At 42.0% G+C, this 17321-nt stretch overlaps 1 protein-coding gene and 2 non-coding genes across 4 annotated transcripts; all 3 read right to left on the bottom strand.

Moving 5' to 3' along the window:
• Positions 1-7187: 7187 nt before the first annotated feature.
• Positions 7188-16924, bottom strand: slc25a3a (solute carrier family 25 member 3a). 2 transcript variants are annotated; one of them, XM_071537770.1, is made up of 8 exons: positions 16862-16924; positions 16159-16321; positions 14981-15105; positions 13104-13283; positions 12586-12767; positions 10144-10316; positions 9239-9349; positions 7188-7865 (listed from the first exon to the last, which is right to left on the bottom strand). In XM_071537770.1, the coding sequence occupies exons 2-8, from the start codon at positions 16295-16297 to the stop codon at positions 7705-7707; spliced, it is 1071 nt and encodes a 356-aa protein (XP_071393871.1). In that variant the 5' UTR covers positions 16298-16321; positions 16862-16924; the 3' UTR covers positions 7188-7704. The 2 variants fall into 2 exon arrangements, with proteins under 2 accessions (XP_071393871.1, XP_071393870.1); XM_071537769.1 differs by lacking the exon at positions 14981-15105 and adding an exon at positions 13811-13935 and having other exon boundaries at positions 7191-7865.
• LOC139659491 (small nucleolar RNA SNORA53) lies at positions 8931-9167 on the bottom strand. The gene has a single exon (XR_011696232.1). It is a non-coding gene; the product is annotated as a small nucleolar RNA SNORA53 (small nucleolar RNA).
• Positions 10832-11067, bottom strand: LOC139659490 (small nucleolar RNA SNORA53). Its single transcript, XR_011696231.1, has one exon. It is a non-coding gene; the product is annotated as a small nucleolar RNA SNORA53 (small nucleolar RNA).
• Positions 16925-17321: the final 397 nt, after the last annotated feature.

Here is a 17321-nt window from a genome sequence, read left to right as displayed (position 1 = left end):
CTTCCTTCCTTTCTAAGTTTCAGACGCCACTGCAGCTATGAAGACAGGTTGAAAATATAAATCTAAATTGTTTGCCTTCATTTATTCAGAAAAGATCCTCTGCAGGAGACGTACTGTGATTTTATGGCTGCTAGAACAAAATGTTCCCAAAATATTCAACACTTTCCCTCTTTGATTTCACTCCTTTATTTTCAAAACTATGCATTTAATGTACAATAGTAGCAAAATATGCAGTAATAGACATTTCTATTCATTTTTCCCATATTCCCTCTTTCCCAGCCACACTACTGGATGCATTCTCCAGTATTTCACTTTCCTCCAACAAAAGGGAGAACAGCCAATGGCGGCCCACGCATGCATGTGCACATGCTGCTCTCTCCATCCCTCCGCTGATGCTGCACGCATGACACACACCACCACCACCACCACGATGAGGAGGATGATGATGAGGCAGGCTGGTACCCAATAGGAAGCTGCAGTCGCGCCTCCTCCTCCGTCCAATGGGGTTAGAGGATGCTGATCCCTTAAAGGCGCCCGGTCAGCTGCGAGAAGGGCCTTTGTGCAGGGAAAGAACGGTGTGTGAGGAGTGTGTGTGTGTGAGGTTATTGTGTGAGCAGTGAGGAGAATGGCGAGCATGCAGCAGACGAAGGGATTGGATTGGCCCCGTGGAAGAGGGGCGTGGCTATTCGGCTGTTACATAACACAAAGCCCCCCTAGGATGCAGCCTCGCTCTGCCTTTGTCTGTTTGTCTGCCTCTCTCTCTCTCTCTCTCTCTCTCTCTCTCTCTCTCTCTCTCTCTCTCTCTCTCTCTCTCTCTCTCTCTCTCTATCTCTCCAAGTACAAACATCCAGAATGGTTTATAATCACACAAGGTATTTCTCACAATATTCTCAACACCCCTGATGTTTGTTTTTGTCAGCGAAGACCAAGCTGTATCCTCAAGGCTGCACTTTGACTTTTACATGGAACAAGCCGTTTCAGACAAAACTACACAAGTATCAGGCCTTAGCTGCACTTATCAGAGGTTTTGGCTATGTTTTAGGGTTCAACTGATATGGGTTTGTCAAGGCCAATATTGATATTTTTCTATGGAAGCTTATGTTTTTGTATTTTCATACCAAAAATTATGGCATCATTATGGCAAAGCATTCAGTATTTCTCCCAGAATTTCATTCTTGTCAGGATGGAAAAGCCTCTGAAACAGCATTTAGTCCAGCATGGCCAGACTGAGGAAATTATTTTAGTGTTAGCAGCTCTTTAAGACAGGATGACCCACCACACCTATTCAATAGTAGGGAAATTCTGGGATAGATCACTACCCAGATAGATTACTACTAATAATTAATTTACAAAAGGCATTATTGAACAATTAAATGGATAAATAAAATCTGCAAATTAAATTTCATTGCATACATTTAATTGGTTTTACAGATTGTTTTTATGTAGCTGTGGTCAGGGAGGAACCTGCATACTGACTGGCCAATATCTGACATTTAATAAAAGGCCAGTATCGGTCTGATATATCGGCAAATCAATATATCGGTCTAACCTTAGTATGTTTATAAACTGACTGTCCTGATGTTTGGCAGCCTTGGACATGTCCACTAACATTCTGTTTTGGGCTTAGAGATTTAAACCGAATTTAAACCCTGAGCCCTATTTTAAAAAACACATACTGAGAAGGCACATGTGACTCTGTTTCATACACAATGACACAGAAAAGGCTTATGCCGGTAAAAACATGTTTGTGGAAAGCATATCACACCAAATGGTTCCATACAGGCTCTTGAGATTATCGGATTATGCTTCAGTTCATCTGACAAAAAAACAATGATTTTGATGGGAAAGGAGCAGAAACAGCTGCTTCTGTGCAGCAGCACCGCAGAAGCTGATATTGACGGCTTCAAGGCCACAAAGTGTAGCTGTAGCTTTTGTTTCCTATAGATAAGAAGGTGTTTGGGCTGCATGTTTCCTGAGCTAGACAGACCTTGGTGTACGCAGCATGTGTTCACTAATGTGGGAGGAAAAGCCAAAACTCCCTCTCTTCTTCACACTGTTTACACACCAGTAACGATCAGTAACGAGCCGACCTCGCTCATACGCTCTCCATCAAACCCTCTAATTGATTCACATTAGGACAAGGACTCCCATTCGACTTTTCTCTGCTCTAGGGACACAAATAAAATGATCTTTGTTTTCAGATATGACTCAGTATACAATTATAGGCAGATAACAGTGGCTTAAGTATAATATTTTTATCTAAATTGCCATTCTGATACATTCAATCTCATTGTCCTGATGATGGAAAAGAAATGGTAAAAAAAAAAAAAAGTATCCAGGAAATTGCTACTTCTATAAGACGCATATTTAGGCACATATTATGACTGACATTTTTCCTAGCTACTGTATCATTTTGACCAAATAAAGTGCCAAAATGAATATCTGTATTCCATGATCAGAATAGTTTTACCATATGACTGTAGGTGTGTCCAAAACCAAAGTAAACAAATGTGCAATCGTTCTCAGCCTCGTCCCTCTGAAAGAGACTGAAAGCTTCAATCTGCTTGTATTTTTTGGTATCCAACCAAGAAACCATATTTGGAAATCGTTGTAGCAAGAGGATCAGGTTTCTGTGATAGCTTTTCCATAAGGAGCTTCATCTGTGAATCCCTCTCAATTCATAATGATATTTTATTTGTATTTATCTGATTTTATAGGTATTTTAATGCTTAAAATCTATCTTACAAACTTCTCTTACAAAAGCTTAAGACAGAAAACATCCTTTAACTGTGGCTACATTTTCAGATACCTTGATGAGTTTCTTCTATGCTGTAGCTTTATTTCCAATTTATTTTCTGTATATACTTATAATATTCCTTGGGTTTATTTTCATGTAAACAGCAATACAAGCATTAAACTTCAACTTGAACCTCTCCTTGACCTCCTCTGTCAACTTTTACCTGCAAGGCCAAGAAAAGGTTACAAGCAGGGGAAGGACAGCTTGAATGTTGCACCTTTAAAAAAAAAAAATAGAAAAAGAATCACATAAAGGGCAAGATTACATAATCAGTAGTGGCGAGGCGAAGAACCGCATGCGTGCTTCTAGTTATTGAGTAAAACAAGGTGCTGTCGGTGCAGTTTTGACTGTCAATAAGGAAGTGAAATGGTCTGTGTGTGACCTGCCAGTGTTTACACTTTGCTGACATTGTGCAAGGGCAACCTCCTGACCTGCAGACCGCTGTCAGAGCCTCCGGCCAATCAGCAACGAGCATGGAACTCCTGGACGGCGGGGATCCACCAATCATACAAAAGCGTCCGGACAAAAGCGCCTATTGTTTTCCTTAAAGCTCGACGGGCCGTGTGTCCAGTAAAATTCCATCAATAGATAACGAACTTGACTTTGCGTAACTCAGGCTCGGGATATAAAGTGAAGTAGGCCGTATCAGTTCATGCTATCACAGAGTAAGAAACGACTGTGGCGCTCGCTCAACAGGTGAAGCAGAAAATGTGATTTCTGTTCGTTTTCAAGTTCATTTAAGGGCCAAAAGAGAATCAGACTGATAGTTCTCACCTATAGCCCTTCTAGTGAAATGCTGAGACTGACATCTTTATTTGCAGGCTGGCCGTCCTGCAAGTAACATCCCTCTCTGTGATGCCCTTCTATTTGTTTCCTAATACCGTTTTCATGGCAGTAGTTCCTTGTTTTCACTGAGAGTCAAAGGTTGGGGAGTTTCCTGTTCATCTGTTGTCTCATAATGTGGCCGTTGAACTATACAAATAAACTTCACTTGACTTGACTCTTAGTACACTCAGCTGTTACTTCACTCATTCCTTAATTCCCAATTCCCTGCTGTACCATCTGACATTTTTAATAAATAAAAAGCACTATGACCTGGCTTACAAATTTCACACATCTTTAAACATTGCAAACGTTCAGCTGTATGTGTGGCGGATGTAGTACGCCTGCAACAGATGTAGTATGCTTGTTGTACCCTTGTCCTTAACATGACCCTGTTCAGTTCAGTACAGTTGACTTCTACAGCAAAGACACTCCTAACTCCGGAGACTTCCCAGGCCGCCGGAGAGCGGATTCCTCCCACTACAAATTCCCCAGGCCGAGCCAAGTCAGGCCCCCTTCATGTTCATGTGACCAGCTAGCCAACAGGAACACTGGCTACTATTTCAGAGTGACCTCCAAAACTCAGCACAGGGGTGGAAAAACAATGGATCGACGCCTGAGCGCATGGATGAATGCACTTTGTCACGCATGCGCCACAGCCGTCTCTTTTGCCCCCGTTCTCGCTCGCACTCTCTCTCTCTCTCTCTCTCTCTCTCTCTCTCTCTCTCTCTCTCTCTCCCTCTCTCTCTCTGTAACAGTGGAGACAGTATGTAACCAGAGAGAAACAAGCAGGGCTCCCACACTCACTTGGACATTGAACAATAATAATAATGATAATAATAGGTTATTTATATAGCGCTTTCTCAATAACTCAAAGCACTTTACTGCATAAAAACAGCATTAAAAACAGTTTAAGTATACTTAAAACTAACAATACAATCACTATATATGTATATGTATGTATTATATGCTTCTCTCAGAAGGTATCAAGGACTTCCAAGGTCTTGTTTGCTGAGAAAGGACTCAAAATTGGCCTGTTTTGGGCTAAGACGTGACATTGGTCAAAATTAGACATCATAGAGCCCTCATTTATTACTATGAATAAATTAATTAGATAGGTCTATGCTCCTGTGTACAGGCCTATTTAAGTCAATACTTGTGTTGCGAGTGTGTGTCCATTAACTCATTGTTAAATGAATAATTAATTCATAGTATTCATTGTTTAATAAGCCTATGAAGGCTGGACATCCTATAGATGCAGGGCACTTGAATAAAATAAAATCAATCAACTATGATCTTGTCAAGCCAAGAAATCATGCCGAAATCACTGCTTGATGAATTTGGCTGCGATATTTTAATAAACAATCAACAAGGATGTTGATGTAAGATGCAAACGTGCAGTAAATTTTGCAATTTTGCAAGTAAGTACCTTGCAAAATAATACAGATTATCATTTAAAAGATATATTGTTCAGCCCTACCAGCAGGCAAAACTGCAGCAATATAAAAAGTAAAGCAAGTCCTGGATGTATGATTTTTTTTTCCACAAAGAGCCCTGCTGAAAGAGCTTTGCAGTCAGAGGTTTATGGGTGTCATTTGTGTATATGACACCCTGCCTGTCCGCTGTGGCAGCGGCTTGGCAGAGCGTGATGGAAACATGGTTAATACTGGACTGAACATAGATTGTGAAGCCTGACTGTCCCTGATGGAGCCCACAGCTGCTTCCATCAGGGGCCGGCAGCAGTAGAGACGGGGCCTTAAAATAGAAACCAGACACTGTGCCATTATCAGCCTTGTGGAAGTCAGGCACAAGGACAATGCTGTCGTGGGTCACAGATAGGCTATCGGGTCTGAAACTAGGACGGTCGACTTGTTTCACACTGCAACACATAAAGCACACAGTCCAAACACAGCAGTGCAGGCACCAGTGTTACAGCAGCAGAGGTGGGGAGAAACTATACATTTATGTTTAAGTCGGTATCATCTTCTAAGTCACTTCTTAAAACCTATTTTTATGTAAAGGCCTTCTCTTAGTGTTTATTTTAACTTATTCTATTCTATTTTAATTTGTTTTATTATTTATTGTATTCTATTTCATTGTATTCTACGGAAGAGGATTAGGGCCACTATAAAATAAAAAACAACACAATTAGGAGTTTTTTTTCTCGCAATTGTGACTTTATATCTGTGAGTTCTGACTTTATTTCACGATTCAGAGTTTATATCTCGGAATTCTGCTAAGATATAAACTCAGAAGCGTAAAAAAAAAAAGTCAGAATTCGGAGATATAGTCAGAATCTCACAAAAAAACTCACAATTGAGTCGTTTTTTATTTTATTGAGTGGCCCTCATCCTCTTCCGCAGTATTCCTTCTTTTAGCTGGTGTTTTCTAATTTAAGTCCTTTATCTTGTATGTTTTAATGACTTTTTAAACTCTATTTTTCTTGTTGTAAAGCACTTCGAAATTAGTACTTTTACTTTGATACTAGTACGTTTTACTGCTAATACGTCTATACTTTCACTTAATAAAATTTTGAATGCAGGACTTTCACTTTTAATGAAGTTTTTCTCCATTACAATAGCCAATAGTGAATGAATCACTGGACTGATGAATATACAAACATATATTTATAAATTGTGTTAGCAATGAATGTAGAAATTACTCATACAATAGCCGTATTCGAGTACCGGCATACCTAGAAGGACATTTTTATCATTCATGTATGTTTTATTCAGTGAAATAGCAGTGACATTGTGATCCATTACTGTTTCAAATGCACACTGTCTAGAAAGGTCACAAAAAGGGAACAGATAAATGGACTCCATTTCCCATGACCCCTTTCAACCCTTCCACCGTCAGCAGGCCCAGTTAGACACACACACAGAAATGCATCCTCTTTCTAACAAAAGACAGCTGCCAAGCTTCCACGGGGTGCAAACTACCCATTTTTATGAGCAACCAAATGGATTATAATGACAGCAATAGGTTGTGCGTCACAACACACAACATCTAGCCGGGGGTTGTGGGATTACTGTGACCTGTGCCAGGCTCAGGCCCATTAGATGATGCAGATCTCAGGTCTGCTCACCTTCCTGCTTCTAAACATCTGATACATTACTCAGACACGCAGCTCAGCCCGCTTCCAAACTCGGCTTAATATACGCTGCGTGATTTTATGGCGGTGCCCCTATATTTTACAAAAAACACTGAGACCATTACTACCAGCATCATAAGTAAGTTAGGGTATACAAGATCTTGGCAGAAACTGGGTTTAGACTAATAGGAAGGTACAGTGGATGCATGCAAATAAAAAATATTGACTGAAATGCAAACTAAGATAAAAGCTACCTGAAATGACCCACTTAAAAATGAACATCCTACATAAGGGTTGTTTAACCTGTTATCATCAGTGCTGATGATCTGAACCAACCACAATGCTCTTTATGAACAAGCCAAGCAGTAAAACATAGGAGTCGGAGCGCCCTCTAGTGTCGGAAAACAGGAACACACCAAAATTGAAAGCAAGAACTCTGAAGTGTGGCTGCTAAATTAGTTTTTTGTCTTTATTGAAACACACTGAATCACAAAATAAGCTTAAATTACGAGGAGAAAAAGGTTACATCAGCTAGATAATCCTAAAGAAGCCAGTTAATTTACTTAACTTTTTCCAAACAGCAAAATAACTGCAGCATTTTCAAAGAAAATTCAATCCACAAGTTTTTCCAGGGAATAGTTTCTTTTATTAGAATTTCCACATAACTAATGACAGGATTTGATAAAACCAGACTTGTGTTTCTACATAGGGATATTTTCTGCCTGACCCTTGGCAAGCCAAGAGCGACAGCCCCTCTTCTCTCCTTTCTTGCTTTTGTTTTTTTTAAATATACATGAGTAGCAGCCCTGCGCTCAGTACAGAGCGACAGGAGCTGGAGGAACATAAATATAGAAATCAGCTGTGTGCGCTGCAGAAGTCAGGGGGGTTCAGGTGTGTTGTTTGGAGACTGAAGCTGCTCAGTGACGGGTGGGTGGGTGGGTGGGGGTGGGGGGGTCCCCAGATGGATGGGTGCAGGGGCAGAGGGGCGGGTTTACTCTGTCAGGCCGAGCTTCTTCTTGAGGGACTCTGGCATCTCGGGGGGAGGGGGGCGGGGCAGGCGGAAGTAGACCTTGACGGAGTCGTAGATGAACCACTGCAGGGCGGTCAGGGTACCGATCATGATGATACGGGCGACCAGGCCCTTCCACACACCTGAGGAGGAAAGAGATAACAGCTTAGCCAAATTCCCTCCCGTCTTTTCACTGAACCAAATCATACAATCCACACTTAAGATTTGTCATTATGCTTGATGTGAGCCTCAAATGCCTGAGAATTCAGCATCAGACTAAACAGCTGATTAGAGATCACAGACAATTTAAGGTTGAAATCAGTAAACTGGAAAATGTTATTCTTATGCTGCATTCATGTCATATCAGATTTACTCTGATATTCATAATCTGAGCTGTCGACTGAGAAAACATCAGCCTTCTAGTTGTAATTAAAAGCACCAAATGTGTTCTTTTTTTGTGGGCTGTGAAATCTCCTGCTTGGTGTTGGCGGTCTACCAGTAAAAACGATACACCGGTAGAAATCTTTACTCAGGTTTGGATTCGAGCATACTGTTCTACAAAAATCTATGTTTTTGTACAAAATAGAAATGTATGAATTTATGTTCTACAAAGTTAAGCAGTTGTCATTTGCAAAATTGCTGTAAACATGCGAGTAGGGCTGCTTTACGAGTGGCGTACGTGTGTTTCTTCATGTAAGCAGAGACACGGCGCTTGAGGGAAATGAAAGTGAAAGGAACGTATCTCTTAATCCCCCAACCAAATGAAAACCAATAGAAGAAAGACGAAGAAACCGTCTAACAATAAAGAAAGGGGGCATCGTTCATCCTGTGGACATGTTGGATGACTGTCACTGCCAGATGTGGTTAACAGGTTAACAACAGCAACCAACGTATTTTACCACCTGAAGCTGAAATGTTTAAGTGAGAATATTGTAGGTTTTTGTTTCAGTTTTATCCAGAAGTGTATGTGTGTATTGTGATACTCGCCCTTAAAATTAACAAAATGTTCAAGTAACCCCACTGTTGTTGCTGCTGCAGGTAATTTGTGGTTGATTTTAAATTTATAAACAAAAACTATTTGGGATGCGAGCATTCCAATGAGTTCAATATGTGAATGTTCCCAAATTGTAGCAAAGCGATGTCATCCTCTTCTTCCGCTTCATCCAATATAACATGAACGCAGCATTAGTGATGTATTATATCAATTGCATGTCCGCCCCCCCAGCCTCGCAGCAGTGGGAGCTCCCGGCCTGTGGAGGGGAGGGTTGCCAGTGCAGCAGGTGGGCGGGGGGGCAGGTAGACTGCTCTCACACGCCAATGACTCAAGCACCTCCAACTGTACAGCCGGAAAGCTGCCGAGGGGCTCTGCTGCCGGAGCTGCAGCTCAGAGAGACCGCAGCCCCGGAGCAGGAGCGCCCTCCAGAGGTGGATCTAAGGAGCGTGTTGGACAAACACCTAATACAACAGTAGTCTTCTCTGTACAAGTCACTGCAGGAGTTTGTTTTTTGATACAGACCTTTGGGTCCCAGCTTCTTGAGCACCTGCGCGGCGGTGCTGCCCTTCTCCTTGTTCAGTACGGACACCACAGAGTCAGCAGGGTGGGACACGATGGCACAGAACACACCAGCTGCAGGACGAGGGGGAAAACAAAACACAGAACAAAATCAGAAATCTGTATTCTGCAGGTACGAGTTTTTTTGGTACCAAATGATGGGATAAATTAATTAGGTACATTAACACATTGTTTAATACCATATGCAAGTAAGGATGAGTCAATACTGGAATTGGATATTGGGCCACTACACAACTAAAATTGGGTATGATCAGAATTTCCTCAATACTTAAATTCAATAGCAAGATGTGCAAAACATCAAATCAAAGCAACTTGATTTTCTGCCATATGCCCATATCAGATCTCTAAGAAAAAATGGTTTATAATAATTTCTGTTTATTGACCAAAATAGTGTTTGTATTGTTCAGTAAAAGTAATGGGTCAGCTCATTACCCTACCAGCCAATATTTCAGTTCAGTACATTTTGTCAGTGAAAGACCGTATCTGTGCATGTCTATATGCTATAAAAGCCATTTTTCCATTATGATTAATCTTATAGTGGATTGTTATTGGCAGCTATTTATCTTATACTAATAAAAAGCATGTCACCGGTAATTTTCAGCAACAGAGTGACTGAAATACAATTGAAAGGCCTTGGGTTGCACCAAGATTAACACATTCTTCTTCTTGCTTATGTTGCCTTTACTGTTGACATTTATCTTAGTTTCATTTACTCCTTTGTAAAGCACTTTTTTCAAAGTGCTATACAAATAAATACTATAGTCAACATGTTAATTTTCAGAGCACCCAGTGATAAGCAGTGTGTTGCTGAACTGTTTCCATTCCCCCCCCCCCAGTGTTTTACTTACCGATGTAACCGGCCACGAAGGTGACCACCAGCTGCTCAGGCTTGCTGCACTCACTGCGGGGCTTGGGAACCACGTACTTGTACAGCAACTCTACGGTACGCTCAAAGCAGGAGAACTTCATCATGGTGTACGGGATCTGCCTCATCCACAGGGGCACCACACCCTTGTAGAACCTGGTGTTTGGAGGGAGGTAAAGAGACAGCAGTGAGGAAAGGAGCATCAAGTGGAGGCTCAGGGTAAACGGGAAAGCAGAGAAAAGGCATTTATACATGAACTAAACCATCTTCTGTGTTAAAGTAGAAAGAGGTGGAGGCCAAGAAATGGGGAAAGCCTTGAGATCCATGAGGAATTCGGCACAGGGTTCCTACAAACCTTTCATTTTTAAATGAAATTTCATTTTAAATTTTTCTAGACTAGCTTTTTTTTTACGTAGTTAGTGGTCAAAATGTTTTGTGATTGCGGCTGGGCAATATGAACCTTAAACTGGGCCAAAATTACACTATAACACAAGATTATGCTTCACAATATAAAATATCACAACAAGTGAAATGGCATTAGCTGCATGATTCCGTAAAATGTTAAGTCGTTATTCTATCTGAAACATTTTCCCCAAAACTTTTTGCCAAATTCCAAAACTTTAACACCTGAAAACGCCCAAGTACGTGTCTTTCCTGTCTCTCCTGATTCAAGTGTCCGCCCCCCAGCCTCGCAGCAGTGGGAGGTCCCGGCCCGTGGAGGGGAGGGTTGCCAGTGCAGCAGGTGGGCGGGGGGGCAGGTAGACTGCTCTCACACGCCAATGACTCAAGCACCTCCAACTGTACAGCCGGAAAGCTGCCGAGGGGCTCTGCTGCCGGAGCTGCAGCTCAGAGAGACCGCAGCCCCGGAGCAGGAGCGCCCTCCAGAGGTGGATCTAAGGAGCGTGTTGGACAAACACCTAATATAGGAACAGCTCTACATTAACATTCATCTGAAAGATTTTAGCCTACCATCCTAGAAAAGCCCGCACACAGGGAATCATACATTGTGTGATGCTCATGTGGGCTCACAAAGTATGTATAAAATACATACACCAAAAGACCAGTGCACTGTTTAGACATAATAGGCAACATTATGAAAACATTACCACACAAGATAGCCTACATATTCTGATCAAATATTGAAAATATATATAAAATCAATGGTCAGATCCAATCCAAGTCAAAAAGTTCTCTAGGTGATACACTTTTGCATGCAGTCTTTATAAAAATGGTCAAATGTCATATTCTTGGTTTAGGCCTTGTGGTGTCATTGTGTTTAATCTGTGAATCCAGTACAGTTCTTGTTGTAAAATGTCAGTGCCCATCCCTCTCCTTAGTAGTTTTACATGTTTGATCAGGACTTCTTTGATCCACAGTCCTGATGCTGCTCCTGTGTTGAGAGATACAGGTTTTGATGGCTCTAGTGGTCTTAACTATGTACGATTTACCACAGGAGCATTTGATGGCATAGATTTTTTTTTTTTTTTTAGTTGAACAGGTGATAATGCCTTATGGGAATCTGTTTTATCTGTGGTGAAATTGCACTGAATGTCTCGACCACACCTATAATTACCCTTAGGTATGTGTTCTAGGAAGGTGCCGTGTTTTATGGGAACCACCTGACCACCAAATGTGTGACGTTAGGCAGCCGTTCGTACACCAAACATGTGGTGTCAGGCCTGATCTGGTTCTCCGCAGATATGAAATCCAATGTGGTAAAGTGATGTCCATAAAGGCATTACCACCTGTGCAACCATAACTGTCATCTATCTCATTACTACAACAAGAACTGTACTGGATTCACAGACTGGACACAATGACACCACAAGGCCTAAACCAAGAATATGACATTTGACTGTTTTTATAAAAACTGTATGTACAAATAGAGAAATGTCTGTATATCACCTACACTCCCTCACTTGGACTCCCTCACTGACTATATACATTTCAATATTTTGTTCAATATTTGATTAGAATATGCATCTTGTGTGGTAATGTTTTATAGCGTTGCTTACATAGGTCTAAACATTGCACCAGTGTTTTGGTGGGACCACATTCGCATCATGTGATGTTTGATTCCTTATGTATGCATGCGAAATGTGACACCCACTGACAAAATGGTTGCCGACATGGTTGATTATTGAAATTATTAGCAATCTGAAGCCCTACTTACTTACAAAAACAACTAGATTTTAGACAAGGTAATTATCTGTATCTTTTAAATAAACAAGCAAACATCATGTTACTACCCAAAATGTGTAGTAAAGCATTTTGGAATAAAACCCCTCAATTTACTGGCACAGTAGTCTTGTTGTTAGATCGACTGTCCCTTAACAGAGAGGTTGCAGGGTCGATCCCACAACAGCCATGTATCCAACAGAAGTGTCATTGAATAAGGAAACTGTAAAAAAGGGACAACACTCACGCCCAGAGCCCCTCCTCTGCGAACATCTTGGGGGCACACTCTCTGAGGGTGTTGGCGTAGCCTGGCTGGGTCTGGATGCGGACTTTGCAAGCCTCCATGGGAGCCAAGGCAATGTCAGCGAAGAACTCTGCGCTGGCAGAGGCAGCCAGGTACAACGATGTCCTCCAGAGGTAGGTGTTCTCCTGTTGGGTGAAGCCACAGATCAAACAGTTAAGAGAGTAGGGCTGAAACTAATGATCATTTTCATTATCGATTAATCTACAGATTATTTTTTAGATTAATCATTTAGTCTACAAAATGTAAAAAATAATGATAATGCCCATCACAAGTTACCAGAGCCCAAAGTGATTCTTACAATTGCTTACTTGGTCTGATCAGAAGGCAAAGTGTTCATTTTATAATATGAAACTAAGAAAAGCAAGCAAATCTTTGCATTTGTAAAGCTGTAACCAGCAAACGTTTGGTATTTTTACTTGGTAAATGCCCAAGCAGTACCCTAAACCTGCATCTGGACTCACCTCTCCCAGCATGTCACTGTAGACGATCTTGAACACCTCATAGAAGCCGAACTTGCAGAGCCCCTGCATGGAGTAGCCGATGAAAGTGGGAGCCCAGCCCTTGGCCAGGCCTCTGACACCATCTTCCCTCACTGTGACTGAAAAGCCGTTGCCAATGCTCTTGTACTTCTCTGGGTCCACCTGAGGGGGGAGAAATGATATGAGTGAGGAATAATGTCAGAGATATGAGCAGGCTGGGGGGGTCTGGGCTAATTTTAGATTAGACTTAATACTTTATGGGGTTTTGGGATGACTAGCCTTTAGTATGCGAGTGACTTGCTTAGTTAGTTTTTCCTTGTGCCGTTATAATACTGTGCACTACAATTGCTTTTTTGAGGAAATAAGTTTTCCCAATTACTAGTCTAACTGTAAAATATACTTTTTGCTGGCCTGTAACTCAGATGTCATATAGATATTAATAAAGACTGGATAGATTTAGGACTGCGTGACTGTTACGGAATATACATGTCCAACCTTTTAGTACCATAATAACTGGTATACATGCATAGATTCTGGAGTACAGCTACAAGATTGAATCTTACGCTCAAATTGTTTATATTTTGAACTTGCACAGTCCTTACATGGAACTGGGGCTGAAAGGTTGGAAGAGGTTATCCATTGAGGACCGGCTACCGGCTGCTACTGTGAGGTTTAGCTACCATACAAACCTGCAGACGGCACTTGACAAGGTCGAGGGGTACCACTGCTGTGTGTGTGAGGCCGCAGCTCAGGATACCCCCAAAGCCACACAGGGCATAATACTTTGAGGAGCCAAAGTCGCAGCTGACATCCTCTGTGGCAGAAGGGGACAACATACGTGCCACATGCAAGGTCACATGCAACACAGGACAAAAATCACCACCAAACCAAAGCCACATAGTAGAAAAGCTGTGTCACTGCAGGGGGGAAATTTCCCAGCTTTTTTTTGTCCTCGGGACTCATTCCGTTGCCAGGCAACATCAAGGCCTTGGACATTTTGACTGATTTCAGTGACAGGACTGTTCCATAATATATGGCTCTGCCACAAACATGCCACCATTTATTAGGAGAACACACCAAGGGTTGATAAATCATTGTACACACATGATTTCAGTATGAACTTTAAATAATTTGTGATTGTAATCAGTTATGAAGGAAAAAAACTCAAAGATGAAATAACATGATTACTAAGAAATGCAGATTTTTATTCTAATTTTCCACACAAACATACCACTTAATTGTATTTAATCTTACCATAGTCATAAGGCCTATGTCTTATCAATGTACTTTGACTTTCTACAAGACATTGCAACCTGTAAAGTAGAAGGTTAATCTGAGGCTATACAGTTTACTATCAGGCAGTGTGTTAATGAACAATCAATGACAGTCTGACAATGTCAGCATCAATGTGCTGCATGTCTTGTAGGGCGACTATAAACTCAGGCAATCCTGAGAGACGGACACACTTTGATGGTGTCAAAAATAGCAAGGTCAACATTCTGGACATATTTTCCCTCTGTCTCTTCTGACCTTCACCTACATGAGTCCTCTGCATTGGATTGAGTGGGGGGAGGGGTGTGCATTATAAAACAGGCAGGCAGAATCATTAGACACACAGGAACACTGGTGCAGAATCACACACTTACCATGCCATGTTGATCACTCCATTACATTATGATCAAAATCATGGGGATCAGTGGACAATGACAAAAACAACAACAACTTCACCATGACCCGGGCTGTCACTATGTTTATCCCATGCAAATTAATGCATTTCCAAAAAGACAAACAAAAACACGGTTAGGGGTGGATGAGGCGTGTCGGTTAAAAAAAAATTGCACCGAGCAACGGAGACAGACCTGCATTCTGCATTTGACCAGATCGAGGGGCACAACAGCTGTGTGTGTGGTGCCACAGCTCAGAATTCCACCAAAGCCACACAGGACGAGATACTTCTGAGAGCCGAACTCACAACTGTCTCCCTCTGAAGAAACACAGGCAACACTTTGAAAACAAGGCATTCATGAGCTTAAAAAGGAGGAAACTTTGAGGGTATCTTTGGGTGTCTAAATGGCCACCCATTGGTAGAATCCGAACTGATTCTTTACTCTGACAAACCAAGGAGTATCGGGACAGTAGGACAGAAGAAATGGTCCGTCCTTCCAATCCACCTCAAAGTCTGACAGGCTACAAGCTGTAATGGAGAAGCAAATACCCTGGGGAAGGTTGTTCATTTCCCATTCTAGGTCTTATGCAACAGCCACTGGTGTAACTCGCCTACCAGTAACAGTTGTTTAGTTTGAAAACAAAGCCATGCTAAGCCCTATAATATCCTACCAACCTCACCAAACTTGATCCACTCCCTAATTACAACATGAATGCAACTTATTGCTACAGTATTGTATCACAATACAACCGTCCCTTTATATGTAAAGCACAAATAGTCTGGAACTTGAAACGGGTACTTGGACTTAAATCCACAATGAGGAACTGGTTTCATTCAATTAATCTTCATAAGCCCTATAAAACCTGTGAGAAGTACTCCAAATGAGGAAAGGTTAGCTCTTGCCTAGCACTGAGCAACTCATAGTGAGGGGTCAAAACATTTCTAGATCGGTTTGCAATTATCTGACCTTGTGCCTGTCCCTTAAATAAAATTATTCTTTCACTCATCCTAAAAGACACCATCCGACAGGGAGTGATATACCAGAGACAGGTTTCTGCAGTGCGAAGGGAAGACTCTAGTTTGCCCTTCCTTGTCCTCCACAGGTAGCTTGTCACAGGCAAGGCCTAACAGCTAACTGGCTTAACATTTACATCCCTCATTGGACATATCGATTATCTAAAACGTACAACGAATGCATACAATCTCCACAAAGCTAATCATAAACAACCGTCATATCTGTCACGATTTGTAGAGATGTACAGTGAAGTTAGCCACAACAAGCCGAGCTAGCCGGCTAAGCTAACGCTGTTGGCCTGTCGCTCACTTGTCTAGCCAGCCTGCGGCACCTTCGTAGGGGACTGCGTGGCTTACCGGTCGCGGAGGCGGCGGCCAGTCTGCGGTGACTCTGTCCATGTAGGCTCTGTTTGGGTTCCTCGACTTTCTGAAGGGAGAACAGCGGAGCGCTGAACGGGTTGGCCCGGGCCAGCTGCGTTAGAGCGGTCGGGTACATGATGTCCTGCCTGGCGGAGCTGGGCTGCGGAGATCAGTAGCCGTTAGCTGTGACTTAACTCAGGCTGGCTGGCTGACCCACCCCCAATACACACACGCAGACACACATATACGACACACATACACAGTGACACCTGAACCAAGGGAGCCCATGTCACGTGCTGGCTATCTCAGTTCTGACATTTGAATGAATGTGGACAGGAAGTTCCAACTGTATGAACATAATATTGCTACATTTAGAAACATTAGTCAGCTAAATGCATACGAGTGAACAGTGGTTGCCCTTTTGTAAAGCAACGCGGAACTTTAAAAATGCCAAACCTGGCTACCTATATAGCTGTGCACTCTTGCTAACTGGCTCTTGGCTAAAGCTACGTTGCTATGCTAGCTGGCTAGCTAAGCTAACTTGACCGCTGCAAGGTGGAAGGGCTCAGACAGGACACAGGAGAATGCAACATATAAACAAACTGGTAAACAGACATGACGACTCCACAATTTACGTACGCCAAACTGAAGTGTTACAGTACTGTCTATCTTGGGTATTTAATTGAATAATTCCACTCACTCTGTCAGTATCTTAAGATGGCGCCTCCACTGTGCTGCAACCGGCGGCTCAGAGAGGCCGAATGACCTCGCGGTAAATCAATTTGTCCTTCCCTGACGTCACCAAGAAAAGTGGGCGGATGCTTTCTCTTTTTTGCCCTGTAAAAGACGCCGCGGTGCTGTCAATCAATATATCTGGCCCAATCACAAAAATGGCCTGTGATAATTAGGTGCAGTGGTTTATAAAAATAGAAATACTATACTTTTCTTTTCTTTTTTTTAATGAAAGGAACTTCAATTGATGCATAGCAAAGACCTCTTCATGGAGGAAAGACTGGTTTTCTCACTTGTATTGACTAACGCTTGCATGTGTGACAGAGCAGAGACGGAGAGAGAGAAAGAGAAAGACAGAGATGTGAGAGACAGAAAGATTGATTCTCATAGAAATTCTCACATCAATGGTTTCTCATAGAAAAAGAAAG

This window comes from Centroberyx affinis, unplaced genomic scaffold (assembly GCF_046629955.1).
Source record: "Centroberyx affinis isolate AG114_WGS23_722 - 3 ecotype Tasmania unplaced genomic scaffold, CSIRO-AGI_Caff_v1 ptg003122l_1, whole genome shotgun sequence".
NCBI lineage: Eukaryota > Metazoa > Chordata > Actinopteri > Beryciformes > Berycidae > Centroberyx > Centroberyx affinis.
This window is presented reverse-complemented; position numbering and strand designations above follow the sequence as displayed.

Bases quoted from the DNA above. Each gene is read 5' to 3' on its own strand.
- slc25a3a (XM_071537770.1), bottom strand. From the start codon at position 16,297: ATGTACCCGACCGCTCTAACGCAGCTGGCCCGGGCCAACCCGTTCAGC. The intron at 9,350-10,143 runs GTAAGTAAAACA...CTCGTCCTGCAG, and splicing joins CTTCGTGGCCGGTTACATCG to CTGGTGTGTTCTGTGCCATC. The intron at 7,866-9,238 runs GTCTGTATCAAA...TTTCCTCCTCAG, and splicing joins CAAGAAGCTGGGACCCAAAG to GTGTGTGGAAGGGCCTGGTC.